The sequence below is a fragment of the Grammomys surdaster genome, unplaced genomic scaffold (genome assembly GCF_004785775.1).
Source record: "Grammomys surdaster isolate TR1022 unplaced genomic scaffold, NIH_TR_1.0 126679, whole genome shotgun sequence".
Taxonomy (NCBI): Eukaryota; Metazoa; Chordata; class Mammalia; order Rodentia; family Muridae; genus Grammomys; species Grammomys surdaster.
Genome location: NW_021621467.1, coordinates 1888701 through 1909973, shown reverse-complemented (window position 1 = coordinate 1909973; position 21273 = coordinate 1888701). Strand labels below are relative to the sequence as shown.

Sequence of the window (21273 nt, the reverse complement as noted above, 5' to 3'; positions counted from 1 at the left end):
ATGTGATTTTTAAAATAAAATTATGATGGTATAGTCGAGGACATTGGGCACATTAGCTAGGTTCTCCAGAGAAATAGTGTGCAATTATAGAGGTTAATAAGTCTATAATTCATAGGGTAGACCAACAGGCTGGAGACCTAGGGAAGAGCCCACATTGCACTTTGAGTCCACCACAATCTGCTGTAGAGTTTCTTCTTTAAGTGAGGTCAATATTTTGTTCAACTCAGTATTTCAACTAATTGTTCAAGTCCCACCCATATTATGAAGTGCAGCCAGCTTTATTAGTCTCTCAATTCAAATGCTAATTTTATTTAACCTCTTCACCCTCACAGATATGCTCAGAATAATATTTAACCAAATATCAGAGCACAGTGGTCCAATGAAGTTTTAAAAAGTCACCAGTTATCACTCTAGCATTGGAACTTGTAATTCTGTAACCTTGGTCCTTATTACCTGCTTATTATACCATTATTACACTTTAGAGTCTGCTATAGCAACTCCAGTGTGATAGCTAATTCAGTATCAGTCTAGGTATCCTTTTCCTTATATAACAGAGAAAAGACAGCTTATATAATAATGACTTAAATAATAACATAAGTAAGCTTACTAAAGTAGTACTTACAATCAGTAGACAGCCAGGTTCCACAGTCATCACAGCTTGAGCCTACCCGGGCAATCAGTCCAGTTCTTACTGATTAATTAGAATTCTACTTGTAGGAAGGAGTAGACAAGCATAACCAACATTGTGTACACTCCCAGTTCTCAGGTCATTGCCTCAGACTTGCCAGCTTCTGACTTCTCTATGTTAAAATGCCTGAAGGCATGCAGTTTTTCCTCTCCTTCCATAGGCTTTTGGTATGATAAAATAAATGTCTGTTGCATCCCAGGTCTTGTTGCCCTAGATTCCATACTTAGTTTAGCTGTTTTAAAAGAGCTGTTTGCTCTAAGAAGCAGTGGTGAGCTTGTGGCCCTGCTCTGGTTTTAGCTTAGGTTGGCAGTCTGTGCTTCTCTAATTAGCAGTGTAACTTAGTCAGGGTTTGTGACCCCTGGTTTGATAAATGAAGTCAGACTTTTTACCCTGTAGACTTTATGAGGTTTTAAGACTGCATATGAAGTGCTCTTTAGGCATCAAATAAATATAAAATATTGTTAATACATAGATCACATGTCCTTTGCACAGTTTAGTTTGTTACTGATGGTTGGCACTTGGCGTTTAGACTGCATGTTTCCAGGTTCTTGGCATCTTAAGAATGAAGTGAAAGTGCACACAGACTACAGAAGAGCAAAACTACTTTATCCAGAAAAAGCAATAGCACAGATCAGATTTGCTGCAAGAGAGCAGCCAGACACCTAATGAAGACATGCCAAGGTCTTGATTATTCTGTGGGCTGTCCCAGAGAGTTTTGCTTGCCTGTTCCAAGTTAATTGGAGCCAGATCTACAATTTCTTTTATTCAGAAAAATTATATTTTTTTTCCAGAAGAGTGAACTTGTCTTCATGGGTTGATATATGCTAAGTGTTTATTGTCCTCTGGAAAGATATGTCGTATCTTTACAGTTTAGCTGTTAGTTGGGCAGTGGGACTAGAAGGCTTCTAGTTTTCACATTATTCTGGAGCATCTTCTTTTCAGTACAAGTTTCAAGTGCTGTAAAATACAGGGATCCAGATTCTAAAGTAACGATTAACATTAAGACTGTTAGCATATGTTTACTTTAAATGCTTAAAATTCTTTTTGCTTGTTTGGTTTTTTGTTTGTTTGTTTTTTATTTATTTATTTATTTATTTATTTATTTATTTTGGAGGCAGGGTTTCTCTGTATAGCCTTGGCTGTCCTGGAAATTTCAAGATGGCTTTGAACTCACTTAGATTGACCTAGCTCTGCCTCTCGAGGACTGGGATTAAAGGAGTGCACCAGCACTGCCACTTTTACTTTATTGTTAGAAAGAATTTATTTTTATGTCTAAGTGTGTGTTTATATGCCACATGGGCAGTGGCACTGGAAACTCCTGAGCCAAAGTTGTAGATGATTGGCAGCTGCCCAGTGTGTGTACTTGGAACCAAACTCAGCAATTTTGGAAGCTGTATGCATTCTTAACTACTGAATCTTCCTGACTTGACTTTTTAAAAGTTTAATGCTAAAATATCTAAGGTAGTGTCTTAGTTAGGGATTCATTGCTGTGAATAGACATCATGACCAAGGGAACTCTTATCAAAGCAGACATTTAATTGGGGCTGTCTTATAGATTTACAGGTTTAGTTCACTGTTATCATGGTAGGAATCATCGCAGCATCCAGGCAGACATGATGCTGAAGAAGTGGAGAATTCTACATATTGAACTGAAGGCAGAGAGGAGAAGAATCTGTCTTCCACAGGCAGCCAGGAGGAAGCTCTCAAAGTCCACTCCCACAGTGACATACTTCCTCCAACGTAGACACACCTACTCCAACAAAGCTACACCTCCTAATAGTGCCACTTCCCATGGCCAAGCTTATTCAAACCACAACATTCCACATCTTTGGTACCCCATAGGCTTGTTCAAACATAGGAGTCTATAGGGGCCATACCTAGACATAGCACAGTACAAAATACATTTAGTTCAGCTTCCAAAGTCCCCATAGTGTATCACAGTCTCAAAAGTCTATCACAGTTTCAAAGTTCAACATCATTTCTGAGATTCAAGCAATCTTTTAACTGCAATCACCTATAAAATCAAAATCAAAAAGCAGATCACATAATTCAAACATCACAGGATATACATTACCATTCCAAAACATTATGGTAAGGAAATACTAGCCAAAGCAAGAACAAAAAGTACATGGGCAAAATCCGTACCCTGTATCTCCTTGTCTGATGTCCAACTCCTTTTAGGTTTGATAACTGCAACACACTTCTTTCTCTTAGGCTGTTTCCACTTCCTGTTAGCACTTCCCTCAGCAGTTAAACCATGGCTCTGGTATCTCTAACATCTTGGAGTATCCAAGGCAACTCCAAATTTACAGTCCCTTGTTACAGTGTCTGGGATCTACACATGATCTGGGCTCCTCCAAAGGAATTGGGTCACTTCTCCAGCTCTGCCATCTGTAGCAGACTAGGCACTGGTTGACTCCACTCCACTGCTGCTGCTGTTCTTGGTGGTCATCCCATGGTACTGGCATCTCCAACTCCCTGGAGTCTTCCACTATAACTAGGCTTCACTAATAGCCTCTCAAAGGCTCCCTTCATGGTGCCAAGCCTCAACTTCTTTCCATGACCTCTTCAGTCCTAGTTCATCAACTGCAAATGAGGCTGCACCTTCACCAGTGGCCTTTCCAGGCCACTCATAGTGCCAAGCCTCAGCTACTCTCCATGACCCCTTCATACTTTCAAAACCAGCACCACCTGAGTGATTCATAGATATTATCAAGTCCAGCTGCCAGCAAGATGTCTTTTTCTGGGACCCAGCTTCTTTGTCCTCTCAGAAAACATTTTCCAGAAAATTTCACCTCAGCGATGCTGGTCTCTTCTTAATCACTACTAATTTCTTCACAATGATTTCTAACCAGCATCAATTGTCCTGGTAACCTCTTCTAATCTTGACGTTAAATCCAGAACCACATGGCCTAAGCTGCTGAGTTCTGATACTTTCTGGTGCTAGAACATGACCCTCTTGTTCTATTACATCCTTCATGCCTAAGCTTGGATGCCCTAGAACTTGCTTTGTAAACTGACCTTGAATGTGGAGAACTGCAAGACTCTACCTTCTGAGATCAAAGATGTGTACCACCAATCTTGGACCTAACCTTTCAATGGCCACCATGTCTCAGGGTCCAGATCAAAAGCCTGTGTCTTCCAGCCTCAAGAATTGGATCACAGGTATGCTCTTCATTTCTGAATTGTGGCTCATTTCAAATTAAATGTCCAAATGAAAACAGTAACCAGGAATAACATGATATGCCTAACATGATATAACTGTCCTTTGTTCACCTGTAAATACATAAACAAGTAGTTTAGCTGTGTGGGATCTTTCCCCAAGGTCAACACATCGTTAATTCCATTTACTATCCTTGAACACTGGATTTAGCTTCATTCCACCTTCCAATGCCTCTTTACTCTTTGAACAATATATTTTGTACTTTTTCTTTCTCAGTTGGCTACACTTGATCAAAAAGCTCTTGATAAGAGTAAACCATAGGGCATAATAGTCTAAACTAGGCTTTTTAAAGACTTCTCTTGTCAGTGCAATTAACCTAAGTCTCTTCACCTTTGTCTTGGGTAGAAGCTTGAGACAAGGGCAAAACCCAGCCACATTGTTCTCGAAAATACCACAAAAACAGTCTCTAGGCTACATAGTAACATTCTTCTGCTCTGAATCCTCCTGAGTCAGGCCCCCAGAGTTCAAAGCACACTCAGCATCACTGCCTCAAATGTTTCTACTCCTGTGGTTCAGTAAGCCCCACTTAAAGTATTCCACTGCTTTGCAAAGTCCCCAAATCCACAGTTTTCCAAACAAAAGCATTATCAGGCCTATCACAGCAATACCCCTGGTTCTGCCTTAGTTAGGGTTTCATTGCTGTGAATAGACACCATGACCAAGGCAACTCTTATAAAGGCAAAGATTTCATTGGGGCTGGCATACAGTTTTAAGGATTTAGTCCATTATCATCATTGCAGCATCCAGGTAGACATGGTGCTGGAGGTGCTGAGAGTTCTACATCTTGATCTGAAGTTAGAGAGGAGAAGACTGTCTTCCACAGGAAGCCAGGAGGAGGCTCTCAAAGTCCACCCCAACAGTACCACAAGGCCACACCTTCTAATAGTGCCCCTTCCCATGGCTAAGCATATTCAAACTACCACAGGTAGATAAGCTTGCTAAGATTGTGCTCTATCTGCTTAATTGAACATGTGACTTACATTTATTTTCTTGCCTTTTGCCTATACTTATGTCCAGTGATAAGGTATAGTTGCTTTAATGCTACAATGACAGTAGAAATATATGAATAAATACGAAAAATAAACATTAGTTAAAGTATTTTTCAGTTATCATCCACATGTTCAAGAGTAATCTATGATTCCATTACATATGCATCAGAAATTGGAAGTGAAGCAGGAGATACATCTTAACATACATTATGCTACAGTGATGACCTAAAAGGAAGTCACTTACATCCTGGCAAGTCTTGAGGAATTACTGAAAGAGGAACTAAAACTATTTTCTTCTTTACCTTCTTTAGTCAAAAGATGGCACTGTTGCTGTGTTGATTGGTTTTTGTTTTGTTTTTCCCCTATAATTTGATTTTTCATCCCTTTTAAATGGAGAAAACAGTTAAATGTACTGATATAATTAACAGTGACCCTCTCCACTGAATGCCAAGTTTTCTGATCAGGCAGTAGAAGAATAGATGAGAAAGGGGAATATATAGCTTTTAAATATTAGGTGGACTTAACAGTATTTACATATAGAATATTCTCTGAGACTGAGGTTTGCCATAGGGAAGATAGGGGAGGACATCCTGTGTCATGTGTTAAATCTTGGCTGAAGTTTCCATTGCTTTTCTATTGCTTTGTTTTCCTAGCTATTAAGGTTCTAAGACTTGCTTGATTTTCTAGTTCATTTTAGCTTTCCAAGTTCATGAAATGTGTGCTGTTATGAAAGCATATGTTTTTTCTTCAAGGATTTAAATTCAGGTTGCCTTTTGCCTTTTCATTTTATTCTCTGTAAATCATGTGTTGATAGCTGGGACTCTGTGAGCCCATCTAGTAACTTAATGATGAACTCTCTTGTGCTGAAAACGCACGTTCTCATCTTGTTGTTGAGTCAGTGTCTCAAAGGTTTCTTGATGCTTGAGCTGTTCTCCTGTTAGTAGACCCTTGAAGGATGAATAGCAGAGAATTTAATTTTTGGAAAGAAAAAGTGAATGCCTTGACACTTGGCTTCATTTAGTACCTATAGGAAACACTCTCATGATTAGTTTTTGGTTTTTGTTCAGTGTTTTGTTTAGTTTTTAAAGAAACACACAAATTAAAGCATGTTGATGCCAAAGGGATAGAACCCCTGATAACTTGCAAAAACAAAAACAAAAAAATCTAGTTTCTCTAGGATGAGAAAGCACTGGTGAGCATCATAGACTGCTTATTAGTAGATCGGTCTGTCTGATAATTCTTTAATTTGCCCACGTTGACTGGGGATTGAACCAGGCTTCATGTATGCTGAGCAGGTGTTCTATCGCTGAGCCACATGCACCCACCCTTTCTGATGCCTTTAAAATTAACATTTCAATTGTCTGCTTGTTCAAAGTATTGAATAAAATACTCAGTGGATAACTATGTGGTTATTTGTAGATATAATACAGATTCTATTTTATAAAACTTCAATAAAGCTTATTTGAATATAAGGCAGAAGCTCAGAATCTGATTCAAAACACTTGAGGTATGGTGTTGGTATTTTTAGAACTCAGAGATTTGGATGGATGTTGAAAAAAAATATAGCCCACATTTGGCTGAACACTCGCTTCTTGCTTGCAGAGTTAGAGGGGCACTGTGAAATCTAACCAAACATGTTAACACTCAGCAAAATATGGAAATAGTTACACCATATGTCAGAGGTCTTGACTCTAAATAGATTTGTATGAGTTTATTACTTTTAGACTAAAGAAAACTTTAAAAACCTATATGTTTCAGGGCTTTTTGTCTTTAGTGATAAAGTACAAGGGAGGAGTCTCATTGGAGTATACTTTTTAAGCTTCCAAAGATACAGTAAGGATTTTGCTACATTAAGAACTCAAAATGTTCTTCTGTGTAATGGTTTCCACAGTAGGAATTTGTCTGGCTTTGTTTTCAGATGCTTCATTAACTAGATGCTTAGGCACCAGATGCATTTCATCTTTTTCTATAAGGTACTAAAAAGCAATCAAAGATTTGAAGAGAACTAGATATTCTAGATCTGCTGTAAAGCACCAGGGCAAGAAGAATGCTGTCCATGACTAGTGACCATTCTTTCTCTGTTAGGAGTTCTTATAAGGCATTTACCACTGCATTTTATTCTATTACCTTTAACCAGGAGTGGCTCTGTTTACTATAACACTGCTCTGAGATAGAAGTTTACTTTATATTTCAAATAGAGTTTAATAACCCTGATGAGCACTTATATAGGAAGCTTCTGGAAACCTACAGATGTTTTAGAAAAATGAGAGAGATTATATTGTGTAGCCTTCTGCTTCTTTGAATAGGATTTCCCCAAATTTTATGTTATACTTGGACATTGTATATATATTATTTATGTATACACTTGATATATATCATGTGATTATATATATATAAATAAATTATCCCAGGATAATGTGTGAGTTCTCATTTTAGAAATGGAGACTTGTAACAGTTTTGAGAATTGGGTAAACACCTTTGATTCTATTATAGTTAGCATGATACTATGGTGTCTTTCCTTATTTAGCTTGTAAGTAAACCTTCCCATTCCACTTTTTAGTGGTGAATAATATGTATTAATGCAACATTATTTGGGATAATTTCAGGCATCATGATTAGTGGTTATTGAACAGGTAAATAATGTTACATTTGCCAAGATCTAGTTAACCTAGAAAACTTAGGGTTGTGGAGAATGCAAGGCCATTGCTCTATTGCAGAAAGTTAGCATGATAGTTTAGTTTTCTTTCCTCTCAATAAAAACAGAAAACAGTAACTACACAACAGGAGCTCATGTTGGAGGAAGAAGCTTGTTGATTTCACTCAGGGTCTTTTTGTTTGTTTTTAATTTGTTCTTCCTTCGTTTCTTTGTGTGTCCACCATTATATTGATTTTCGCAAATGCATTATTCATGTCCCTTGTCTTTAAATGCCCTTGCATTCCAAATATTACCTTTGTAGTGCATTTTTTAAGGTCTACCAAACTACATTGCTTAAAAACATACCTGAAGGTTACCTGCTATGGAGGGCCTACTTACGCTTCATACATGCAGTCTGATCTTAAAAACTATTATCCATATTTTCTTTTCTGCAGTATGTGCACATACAGTGTTGGGAAGGTCTTCGTATCTAGACATCAGAGATTAGAATTATCAATAAAATAACACCCCTGTTGTAAGAACAGTGGTGACTAGTATTCTAACAACAGAATAGTGGGAAAGTATTTTAGATTTGACCAAACTATGATTCTGGCTTGAGGAGACTCTCCTGTAGATCTCAGTGGGCCAGAGTCACCACATAGGTCCTTGCAGATGAGAAGGAAGCATAGAGGTAGACTAGAGACCCTGATGACAAACTTCAGGTTGGAATGACATCACCACCTGGCCAAGGTACATAGTTGCTAAAAAAACCATACGAAAAGCAAGGCTTTTTGATATGTAGCATAGAAACTCACTGATTGGATTCCTGAAGCCTGTTATAAACCATAGGCTCCAGAGACCTGCAGGAGATTTGGCTTCAATACTTTAAGCCACTAATTGTGTTTTCATCTTACCAGAATGTTACTAGATTCATACTTATATGTGATCATTTTCTACTGACTATGGCAGTAGGAGTACAACTTTTAAAAATCCATTAGATAGTCACTATGCACAAGATAAATGCAGTATTGAATGTAGATATCTTTAAACTCCCATTAAAAGGACTATTTTAGTCTTAACTTAAATGGGTCACAATGATGGTACTTAATCACATAAGGGTGAGGGTTTTTCCCCCTCTCATTTACGTTGCACAGAGGGACACAGAAGCCTCACCATTTATAAACAATATGTTCCTGGCTTGATGCAAATTTAAATTAATTTCTATAATGTTGTAGTATTGGCTGATTCTTCTGCTTTGTTTTCATTCCAGCATCCATAATTTATCTTCTAAACTTAGGTTGGCATAACTTTGCTGGCCACATTAATTTCTGTAAAAAGAAATCCTGGGGAATAACACAAACGCTTTTTAAAAAATACAAGTTAGATTAATGTCAAAATCTTAGGCAGAACATTGGAGACTCCCATCAAATGTTCCTTGCCATTTGCCACTGCTGTTTGTCATTTTAATTCCCCAACTCTGTATGAACAATACACTTACTCAGCAAAGGAATGCCTGGGAAGTCTACAAAGTCTAGGTGCTAGAAAATGTTACCTGTCTGGGATTTCAGGGGATAGGCCGTTTGGAGATTAAGTTATCACCTAATAATCAGAATTTATACAAAAACTACTAATGACTGTGGGAAAATTAGATACTTATCCTTCTGGTAAATCTCCCCTGTCATTTGTTGTATCATTAAAACTAACCATATAGGTAAAAATCTAGAAATACGATTAAGTGTGTAGTTACATGTTCTCTCTCCTCCTGCCACAATTCCTCCTATGCTTTCAGAAGCAATGCCTTTCCCATATTTCTTTTCTTAATTTATTCTCCAGGTCACTGCCAAGTCGCTAAAGAATATCCCAGATCTCTAAATAATGTTATTCTTTTAGAGATTTTAGGCACTGACTACTAACCTGCTGCTGGTATTTATAGCACTTACATGACTGTCTTAGTTATGGTTTTACTGCTGTGAACAGACACCATGACCAAGGCAACTCTTATAAGGACAACATTTAATTGGGGCTAGTTTACAGGTTTAGAGGTTCAGTCTATTATCATCAAGATCAGAGCATGGCAGCATCCATGCAGGCATGGTGAAAGAGGAGCTGAGAGTTCTATATTTTCATTTGAAGACTGCTAACAGAATACTGACTTTCAAGCAGCTTAGGATGACAGTCTTAAGCCCATACCCACAGTTCCATGCCTACCCACACGTTCTAATAATGCCACTCCCTGAGCCGAGCATATACAAATCATAACAATGACCCTGCATCCTTAGTCATCCTGTGACTGTTGATTTGATTTGACACTGAGTAGAGTATACCTGGGCACCAAATTACCCATTTCTCCCAGAGTCAGCTCCAAGACCTCCATTTCCTAGTCTACTACTGGTTAATGTCTGTCTGTCTGTCTGTCTGTCTGTCTGTCTGTCTGTCTGCTTTCCAATAATCAAAGACAATGCCTCCTCTCTTTTCCTACAATAAGCATCTTTGTATGTCGACGTTGCCACAAGTATCTCCCTCTCATTTATTCTTCAGTACCTTTCGATGTTGTTTTCATGTTCATAGTTGTCAACCTTGGTACTATTCCTTCTGAGGTTTTATCTACAATCCAAGACATTATCCTAATATGGGTCCATTGAGTGATTCTGAACATTGAGAATCAGTAAAGTGTATATGTTGTTTAACTCTATAAAAATATAATTTATTGTAGACTTGGGTAATGTGTTAAAAGTAAATTTCTCTTTCTGTTAGTTCAATTTTAATATAGGAATATTACTGAATTTTCCTTGAATGAACGAGGTGGGAGCAGCAACTTTCTGTCCCAGCTGTGCAGGGCAGACCTCAGGTTTTTCTTACCTGTCAGTCACTCTTCGTGGAGACCTCCCTCTCTGCAGCCTAAAGAGGCTTTGCTCCAAAGTTCACTCACTGCTCTTTCTCTGAGGCTCCCTGCTCTTCACTGTCCATATTGTATTTACTCCGTTATGGGTTCTATTTTGCCTCCTTGACTTATCTCTTCTGTTTGCTAGAGGAAGAATTTTAGAGATATCAGAGCATTTCTGTATTCTGCCTGGATATTTTTTAAGGGTCAGCTGCAAATGGAATTCACTTGATATCCACTGTTGTCAGCCCGATTTCTGAATGCTGATATGACCCATTTCTTAGTGTTCCTTTTTCCTTCTGGAGGCATTTATTGCCTTCCTATATTCTCAGCTTTTTAACCTTTAGCAATGATGTATTGCAATGCAAATGTACATGGGAAGTTTATGCAGCAGTCGCAGGCTCTTCTGCACTTCTGTCTGATCTCATCTCATGATAACCCTTCTGTCTTCCCTGCCTTTAGCCACACAGCTGTCCTCTTTCCTTGGCCATGCCTTAGAGACTTTTGATGGTTATGTCTGCCATGTAGAATGTGCATCCTTCACACATCTGCTTGGCCCAGTTGTTATTTAGTCTTACTTAGAGTTACATTTCCCACCATGGTACACCATGGCATAGTGCAGCTGACTGAGTAGCTTGAGAAGTACTTTATCTCTGACAGGTGACAGACAGGTTATACATCCTTCAGAGACACTGATAGGACTGGGTTCTTCTGAAGCCTTGTTCCATGATTGCAGAACTTCTTTTCCTATTGCTTACATGTTCCTTTCTCTGTAACTCTGTATTTAATTTCTTCCTATAACAATATCAGCTAAATTTGAATAGTGTATCCTCTCTAATGATTGGGTTTCAAGTCAGTTATCTCATTAAAGAGCCCATTTCCCAACTCAGTTCCATAGAAAGACAAAGTGTGTTTACACACCATTGTACAAGGGACTCAGTTCATTCATTGGACTACTCAGCTTTCCATAGCTGCTCTCCCTGGGATAATTGTAAGAATTTGCTATTTGTGAAAACAAAGGCTTCCCTTCCCCCAGGTCTCTAGATTTTTTATTTTTTGATAATTTTTAAAAAATTCCTCTTTCATACATTACATCCCAACTACAGTTTCTCCTCCCTCCACTGAGAGATAATGGACACAGGGGAAATTTTTAAAATTATTTTGAGACTAATATATATTTATGCTATATATATGTATATATACATATATATAATAACTATATGTATTGTTAATATATATTACTATACATATACTAATATATAATATAGTACTATAATATATTATATATATTATATGTTATATTATTATATTAGTATTAAGTTATATAATACCCCCTTCCATTTTCTTCCTCTCATATAACTCCACCTTGCTCTCTTTCAAATACAAGGTCTCTTTCTTTACTTGTTCTTACATACCTGTATGTTCCTAAATTTAAAAACATAGCCTAGTCAGACTATACAGTGTTACTTGTATATGTGTGTTTTCAGGGCAGAACATTTCTTATTGGATATAGTGTGGTTTTCCCTGAGACATTTTACAACAGGGTAGCCTGTCTGTGTAAACCTGACTTGCTTGGTACTCACTATGTAGCCAAGGCTTGCCTCAAACTCATAGCAATTCTCTTTCCTCAGAGTTTCCAGTGCTAGAATTGGAGGTGTAAGACAACACACCTGGTAGGAAGTGTTTTAAATTGTTAGTGTTCATATTGTCATTGATACATGTCCAATACCTAGACAACCAGCATATAATAGATGTTACATGAATAATAATGAGTGTGCTAGCCTCTTGGATGAGTCATTTCTCTGTCTTATTTCTGCAGAGTTATCTTCCTATTATATTAATTCAACTTCTATTGCCAAAACTTTGTATATTATTTTCCCAATTTTGTTAATTGAATTTTTGGACAAGCTTGCTTGATCTTATTTTGACTCTATCTGTTGTTCCACTTTGAAGATGAGGGGTAGGGGATATGCTGACTTTTAATTTCCAAATGCTTCTACAGAATCTTCCTTATTTGCATAAACATATATTAAATGTCTATGAGCTATCTTCTTCCTGTTTTTTTATGATACTGAATAACCCATCTTTGCTGATCTCTCTGTTTATTGTGTCATTTTGTTGCCTGAATTGTCAGTTTCTTCCTAGGCCATATTTTTGCTGTTTTTGTGTTCGTTTTCTTATATATTCACCAATCATTTCTTGGGTGCCCTTGGTTGTACCTTTTTAATTTATAATAAAACAACAATGTACAGGAGGTTTATTGTAAAGGTAGAAGCTTTTTTCTGCTAATATCACACTATGGTAAGCTGATTCCTTACTCTAGAGGAGTGGTTTTTCAACCTGTGCATCGTGACCCCCTTGGCAAACCTGTACCTCCAAAAATATTTGCATTATAATTCATAATAGTAGCAAAATTACAGTTATAAAGTAGCAATGAAAATAATTTTATGATTGGGAATCATCACAGCATGAGGAGCTGAATAAATGGGTTGCAACCTTAGGAACTTTGAGAACCACTGCTCTAGAAGATCCCTTTAAGATAGAGTGCAAAGGTCTTTGGTTTGAGGAATGGCCCACCACAGCTGCCTAAAAGGCCCACAAATTATTTATCCCTAGTTCCTAGATGAATACCTTCTGATTTTACATGATAGGCAAACCTGGAGTGTATAAAGTAAGATCAGTGATTTATTTTGTCTCTTTTTAATTAAAGTGTTTGCTTCCTATTTTAATTCTATGATTCAAAAGGCAAACACATTATCCTTTTTCTTTCCCCTTCTCCCTATCTTTAAAAGAACAAACCATCAGCCACTTTCTCTGACTTTTCCATCTTGATTTTTCTGGTTACCATTTCCCATTCATCAATGATAAATGCAAACAAGCTATGACTAGGGTCAGAAAACCACCAGTTACTGTAGCCTGTGTCAGAGTAAGGCTGGTATGTAGTTTCCTTGACTCAGATCCCCTATTTTGCTTCTTGTACCTAACTCATCTCTTCCTTTTCCCCATTACACACAGGTCTGCAGTTAAAGCCTTACGTCCTGGAGGGCTACTGGTGTACTCTACATGCACACTTTCCAAGGCTGAAAATCAAGATGTGGTCAGTGAGATCTTAACTTCCAACAGTAATATCGTACCTGTGGATATTAGTGGGATAGCAAGGACTTTCTCTGAAGACTTCACATTTGCCCCCACTGGCCAGAAATGCAGCCTTTTGGTGATTCCTGAAAAAGGCAAAGCTTGGGGCCCAATGTATATAGCCAAATTGAAAAAAGACATGAGTATGTGAAAATGGGAAGGTGAGTTTTTTAAGCCATGCTGATATGTTATTGTATGTATATTTTCTGAGCTCACCAAGTGTTAGTTATGTGTTGCTTTTAGCTACACTGCCTTAGTTCTGTGAATGGGCCACACTACCAGCCTTGGCTCAGCTTCCCTTGAATCCACAGATAAAAGACACACATACTTGCTTGTCCCTTTTCAACTTACCTTCTTGGCACAATCGCTGGCACTAGAATCTCCTATCTGGAAAATCATGCTCTTATCAATACTCTTAGCTCCAAATCTTCCACCTGCTCTAAACATTAATTGCCAAACTCCCCGACCACCCTGTAAGAGCAGCCTGTGTGGCCATTTCATTTTGAGATCTCATATGGCTGGTCAACTTTTCTTCATCAGAAGACCAGTGAACTCTGTCTCTCCTTCCTTGCTTCTGTCTCTTTTCTTCCAGGGACCCAGAAGTCCGGCCTATTCCTTCCAGCCAGCAGCAATTGGCCCATGACTTCTTTACTGAGCGATCAAGAACCAATTGGGGAACAGAATCTTAACATCAAAACCGCCTCTACAGTTAGTTTTTAAATACTTACAGTCACTTTCCCTAGGACCATTTGGATCCTGTTAGTATTTCAGCCTCACTGAGCATAGGCTTAAGAAATTTTCAGGTATAATTTGCTCCTTGAAATATATGTATAGTGGTGATTTAATATGGGACAGATGGTATTGGTTCTGTAGAACATTTTTTTGTCTTTTAATTGGGATTTCATAGTTAAATTAATTAGAATACTGAGTTCTGTGCATACAATGTTTAGTACCGAATTTTATAACATGAGTGTTCTAAATCTTTCCTTTCAAAATGTATATTTGCCAACACTTTTACTGTTTCCTCATCATATCTGCAGATTCATTCTGTAAGAATAATTGGTATTCCAAGGCTAAACTTCTTAAGCAGCACAATTTCTAGTTCGAACAAAATAGGTTTCTTATTTGCAAAGTTGTTTTGTGTTAAGGACTGTCTTCTGTTTACTGCAAAGGTCAGTGACTCTATTGACACCAGCTTTATTTCTCCCCATTTTCTTTTATTCACAAATACAAATTGAAAGGGTAAATTATGTTGAAAGGCCTTTAGAACAACAGATTCACACGCATGAGTTTGACTTTCGACATTCAGCTTGTAGAATAATGGAGTCTATCCAGCAGGCTATAAAGCAAGCACTTGAAACAAAACCAGAATGATTAATAATGGCAATAACTGAACTATATTTGGAGTGTTTTGTTGCATAATTGCAGTCATAATGAGTACTACAGAAACTGATTATCTTACAGTTGCAATCTGGAGGGGCATTTTATTTCACTTGGTTATAAAATGTTATATGAGAATGTGATGTCACATATTAATGTAGAAGATGCCTAGTAAGAGTTAATTATTCATTACCAAGACCCCAAACCATTCAGAGTGGTCGCTATTTATACATATCCCCAGAATTTTGTGTGTGCTTCTATATTTATACTTGGGATTTTTTAAAAATCAATTTTCAATCATAGATTTTTCTTTAGCAAGGCTTCACTTGGATCCAAACATTTTTCCAACTATTAAGAAAAATCATAGTGGCAGACATGGCAGTGCACACCTGTAATCAAAGCACTTTTGAGGCTGACGTAGAAGAATTGTAAATTTACGTCAGCCTGGGCTGCCTATCAAGACCCTCCTTAAGGACAATGTAGGGAGGACAGAGGGAAGGAGGGAAGGTTAGTGCAGGAGAGAAAACTACAAAGCATACTTGAAGTTGGAAATTAGCCTTTTATTTTTATTAAGATTTGTTTATTTACTTCATCTTATTTTGTATGTATGAATGTCTTGGCAACATGTATGTCTGCATACCATGTGCATACCTGTTGCCTGAGAAAGTCAGAACTGGGCTTCAGATCCTCCAGAACTGAGATATAGATGGGTATGAAACAATATATGGGTGCTTGGAATCAAACGCTCGTCTTCTGTGAAAGCCATAAATGCTGTTAACTGCTGAGCCATCTTTCAAGCCCATAATTAGTTTAAAAAGTCAACTGTGGAAGCACAAAATTCCACTGATGCCGAGTAGTATTGTTCCGTTCTGTTCATCAAGCCACTCATTACATACTTTTTGTTTTGCACACCTGTGTAACTGGAGTCGAATGAATGGACAGCCTAGGAAAAATCATGATCCTATTTTTGTTCTCATCAATATGTTAAAATATATCTGACCAGTGTGTTTATAGTAAATGTATATCTCTTGGGCCAATCAAATGTATTCAGTAATTACAGAAGATTAATGACAGAAAAGGGTTTTGTTTGTTTTAGTTTGAAGTAGTGGTTTGTTTTTCTGTTTGAATTCCTGTCTTTGGATTTTGTAGTTTTAAAAGTGCTTTTGTATAAGTTAACCACGATGTAAAATTTCACAGTACAACTGTTGAGTGTGTTATGAAACTTAAAATGAACATTAGGTGTGGTATTGGACTTGATTGTCTTGGGATTGATGAAAATCATGTCTCATTACATATATTCATTGGCTTTATTATTAAGATGATTGTAACAAAACAGCAAATATTTATTGAACATTAAATGCTTGATTTAAGTATTTATGATGCCTTTTTTGTTGTTTATAACTATGGCCAGGAATGGTGGTGATAGGTGTCAGTAAATCAGCCTTTGGGAGACAGAGGCCTGCCAGTGGCTCGCCACAAAGGGGAGACACTGTCTCAAAACAAGCAAGCAACCAAATGAACAGCCACTGGTAATGAGTTTGTATTCTTCTCTGTAAATGAGGGAAGCAAAGCCCAGTGTTGTGTGTTTGTCAAGGACACTGCCAACTTAAGAAGAGAACTCAGATTCAATCTGGCTTCATTGCCAGCCCTTCCTACTGTCACTGTGTTGTCTCACTCAGTATGGATTGTATGATCTTCAAGATTAGTGGCTGCCTTTATGCCTGTTCGCCACTATTCAGTTTTCTGTTTATGCACAATTCTCTATTCCCAGAGCATCAAATGCTTGGACAGTACATGGGGAAGAAAAGCCTTTGAAATATTTCAGTCCTAGTCTGAGGAAGTATGCCTTGTGATTGTAATACTGAGGATTCCCCCATGGAGGTATTTTGTGCCTCCGTCTCTGTTACAGATGGTGAGCTGGAGAATGGATCCTTGGGCAGCCTTGCAATGTCAACCGAAAACTGAGGAGTAATAGATGCTGCTTTCTGTGGCATGAAGTCACTTTCAAAACAGCTTCATAAAATTTAGGTCACCTACCAACATTAACTGCACTCTGCCATCAGCACACTGAACAGCCTCTAGTTTCACAAATAGACCAAGAATAAATGTAATGCATTTAAATGGTTTGTACTGAATTTTTAAAGCATAAGATACTATTTGTGGTTTGGAGTCAAGGTGGCCCTACTATTCTTTATCCCATTACATATATCCATTTAACCTTATACTTAAATTACATATTATTCCCCCAGTGGTACTATAAAAAATACGCTTTCATATAATGTAGGTAGGTATAAAAAATGCCTACCTGTATACATGGTACATGAATAAATAATCAAGGCCTAATAGAGCTTTCTTCAAGAAGCCTATATGCCTGGTGAGAACCATCAGATCATCTGCATAGGCTAATATAACATATCTGAAATACAAGAGACAATCGGAATGCATGGTGACAATTGTATTACATGCCAAGAAGTTCTTTGATGCAATTGAATGGGGCTACTTGTGTTATGTGTTAGGTAAATTTGACTTTAGGGACAAATAGAGCAGATAGCACAATTTATTTTCAACTCATTTACTTGGTTCAAATCAATGGTTCACAATCTCCTGTTCCTGGCTTATTACTGCACTGGGGTTGGAAGCAAGGATGAAGCCCATTTCTGATGTTCCTCTCCAGACTGACAATGATACTTACACTATCACCGGATCCCAGGAGCACCTACAGAACAGTCAGATGGAGGCTCATAAGTTAGATGCTACATGCTGATCATCTGCAAGTACTGAGAGCCCTAACACATTCTGTCCTCAAAGCATTAACTGGAATGTCAGGATTTGCAGTGGTGTCAGGCTGCAAAGTCAGTGAGAGAGAATCCGAAATATTATCTTGACACCACAGTTTCTACAAACATGACAAGTGATATTTTATAATAAAATGTAAACTAAGAAAGACTTGATTTGGGATTTTTATAAGGGACTCATTAAGCAACCAAGTAAAACATTAACACTTAAAAATGGATCCATAATCCAGTGCTGAGTTTTTAAAAAACATTTTTTAAAGTGAATTTCATTAAATCTGAAGAAAATTAAAGCTTAGTAGAACATGTACCTCTTTAAAATTTAATTTAGTAGCTCTAATATTAAACTCCATACCTCTGTAACTTTTCATAAATGAAGAAATTCGTTTCCTTAGGCATGTAAGACCACTCAGTCACGTTGAAACCCTAGGATAGCATTTGCTACCTCAGGGAAAGGACTCTTTGCCTCATTGGAAGCCATTTAATGTAATATGTCATGACTCAATTAAACTTGCTATGGCTTGTCAAAAGGGATTTTCCACTGCATATTGCTACAGAAGAGCCTATTCCATGTGACTAACCACATCCCACAACAGGATAAACAGAGGCCAAAAAATGTATAGTTCACTGAAGAAAAAGGAGGAGGACCATAGTATCCAGCTTAATCTAAGTTTTTAAAAACATAAAGGAATAAAATTGCAAGAATAGGCAAATGTCATAGGTATTAGTGAGTCCAGGAGGGGGAATAAAGAGGGATTAATCTTGTATTAGTTTGTAATTGTTTTTATAGAAAAATGTCTTCACTTATTTATCCAAACAAGGTATTAACCACTTTTCCTAAATGCTATATGAGGATGAGGGCCAGAGAAATGAGATGGCCAGAGGCTGTAGGCTGATGCATGACATGATCTTGGTAGGGAACAATTGCAGAATTTACTGCCACTGACTCAGAAAAAGAGGAGGATAGGGGTATGGTGGTGACAGCTATCTTTAATGTCATTCAAATGTACTCTGTGGCATTTTTAGTCATGAATATGAAGTATAATTAGTTGTATCATATGGCACAAGATAGATATTCCTCTTTAATTAATCATAAAAAATAAGCTTGATTGCAAGTCCTAGACTGTACAAATGTGTTTCACAAATGGAGGAGGCAGACACAAGTCTAACCAGGTGTTCTTCAGTAAAAGCTTTCTCTGTCAGCAAGGCACACAAACCTGTAACTATACCCAGACATACAAGAGACCAACACAGGAAGATCATCTAAGCTTAGACCAGCCTAAGCAACAAAGACTGTTTCAAAACCAGAGCTCTTTGTATATTGGTTTGTCTTAGATTCCAGTACAGATACCCATTTTTTCCTCTGTATGAGGCTGTAACTAGCCTGTATATGTTATTTTTTAAGATGTAGTTATTTATATATTATTTATATATACTATATATTATTTAATTATGTATATGTATGTATGTTTGTGAGAGAGAGTATGACTCTGTGTATTTAAATGAAGGTGCCCATGGAGGCAGGAGATATGGGATCACATGGAATTAGAGTTACAGGTGGTTGTCAGCTGCTGAATGTAGATGCTGGGAACAAAACTTGGAATCTGTGGAAGAGCGAGTAAGTACCTTTCACCCCAGAACTCTCTCTCTCCAGACATGCGTGTGCTCTTTTGAGCCACCTGGTTAACCTGCAGCTTAACTATACATTTACAGATACATATACAGCTAACTTGGTAGGGTCCTTCTCTATCCATGTTATTGAGTTGACAGAGCAATTTGATGTAATTTGTGAAAAGGTGATTGCTATAACAGGTTGAGGATCTGACCATCAGCAAAGTCTTATCTTGAGTTGGTCAAAGGATGTCTCAGCAGCAAAGAGGCTGCAATAAAACAGGGCTGATACACTACCAGAAAGGGATTACAGTTTCCACTGCAAGTTAGATGTTCTCTTAGGGTTTGCATTGCTGTAAAGAAACACCATGACCAAGGCAACTCTTATAAAGGACAACATTTAGTTGGGGCTGGCCTACAGGTTCCGAGGTTCAGTTCATTATTATCAAGATGAGAGCATGGCAGAATTCAGGCAGGCATGGTACAGGAGGAGCTGAGAGTTCTACATCTTCATGAAGGCCGCTCCCATGTGGCTAGGAGGAGGATCTCATTGCCCACCCCCACAGTGACACTCTTCCTCCAACAGGCCACACCTACTCTAATAAGGTCACACCTCCTAGTAGTGCCTCTCTCTGGGTCAAGCATATTCAAACCACCACAGGTGTGGACTATCTATCTGGGCTCTTGTATTCATGGAGGATTTTGTTAATCTAAAAATCTTCTGAGAGCTCCTGGATTTAGCATCTCTCTGGACAACCCTTTTTTTACCTTCCTGATGCTTTGGTTTTATCTGACTCTTGACTTTTCTCTTTTATATTCGGTGAATCATGTCTGGGTATCCCTAGAACATGGCATATCTAAGCCATACTGTCCAGTGACCCTTTCTGCATTCTTAACCTCTCACCTTCTAGTCTGCTGCCTTATACCTCACAGTCTTCCATTTTCTTCTGCTGTAGTCAATGTGTCCATTCTACAACAAAATTCTATTGGCTTCTCTCGATGGCCTGTGATCAGGATGTGTAAGCCCAATGAACTCTTCTCTCCCTAAGTTGTTCTTGGTAGTCTAGGTCAGTGTTTTATTACAGCAATGAAAAGCAAATAAGGGCATCTCTTGAACACACACACACACGCACACAGATTGCATTCTTTTACTGTATCAAAATTTGAATAATTCTACTGAAGACCATGACTTATTACAATGTGTAGTGTCCCTGCTGAGCTGTGTTGTCCTTTAAACAATTTGCCATGTCCTCTGTATATATTAGATAGATGTCTACTAGGGAATCTTATATTATTTTTGCAAAAGTGTCTAGATATTTTTCTTTTTCTTTTTTTTCAATAAAAATTAATAATTATATACTTCCACATTTTTATACACTATATCCTGATTATAATTCCCTATACCCTACTCCTCCCAGTTCCCTACCACCTCCTCTCCTCCTGGATTCACTCCCTTTCTGTCTCACATTAGAAAAGAACAGGCTTTTAAAACACAAGCAGACATGTCAAAATAAAATAAATACAATAAAATTAGGCAAAAAAAAAAAACCTACCATATGAAAGTTGGACATGGCAACCCATCAAGAGGAAAACAGCCCCAAGAGCAGACACAAGAGTCAGAAACCCACTTGTTCTCACAATCAGGAGTCCCATAAGAATACTAAACTAATAGCTATGATACATATGCAGAGGACCTGGTATAGACTCATGTAGGCCCTGTGCTTGCTGTTTTAGGCTCTGTGAGCTCAAAAGTCCCTTGCTTATCTGATTGAGAGGGCCGTATTCTCCTGATGTCCTCCATCCCCTCTAACTCTTAGAATCTTTCCTTCTAATCCTAAGGAGCCCTTTAGCTCTGAGGAGAGAGATTTGATGGAGATGTCCAATTTAGACTTTCTCACCATAATGTCTGGCTGAAGAGCCATGCAGGTTCAAATATTTT

At 37.8% G+C, this 21273-nt stretch overlaps 1 protein-coding gene across 3 annotated transcripts in view; it reads left to right on the top strand.

The window, feature by feature from the left end:
- Nsun3 (NOP2/Sun RNA methyltransferase 3) overlaps positions 1-17022 on the top strand; it is a 50120-nt gene extending 33098 nt beyond the window's left edge. The window contains exons 6-7 of one of the 3 annotated variants that reach the window (XM_028761168.1): positions 13432-13712; positions 16813-17022. In XM_028761168.1, coding sequence (XP_028617001.1) covers positions 13432-13702 — 271 coding nt within the window. In that variant the 3' untranslated portion in view covers positions 13703-13712; positions 16813-17022. Of the gene's footprint in view, positions 1-13431; positions 16307-16812 lie in introns of those variants that run through there. The other 2 variants (XM_028761167.1, XM_028761166.1) reach the window with 2 other exon arrangements.
- Positions 17023-21273: the final 4251 nt, after the last annotated feature.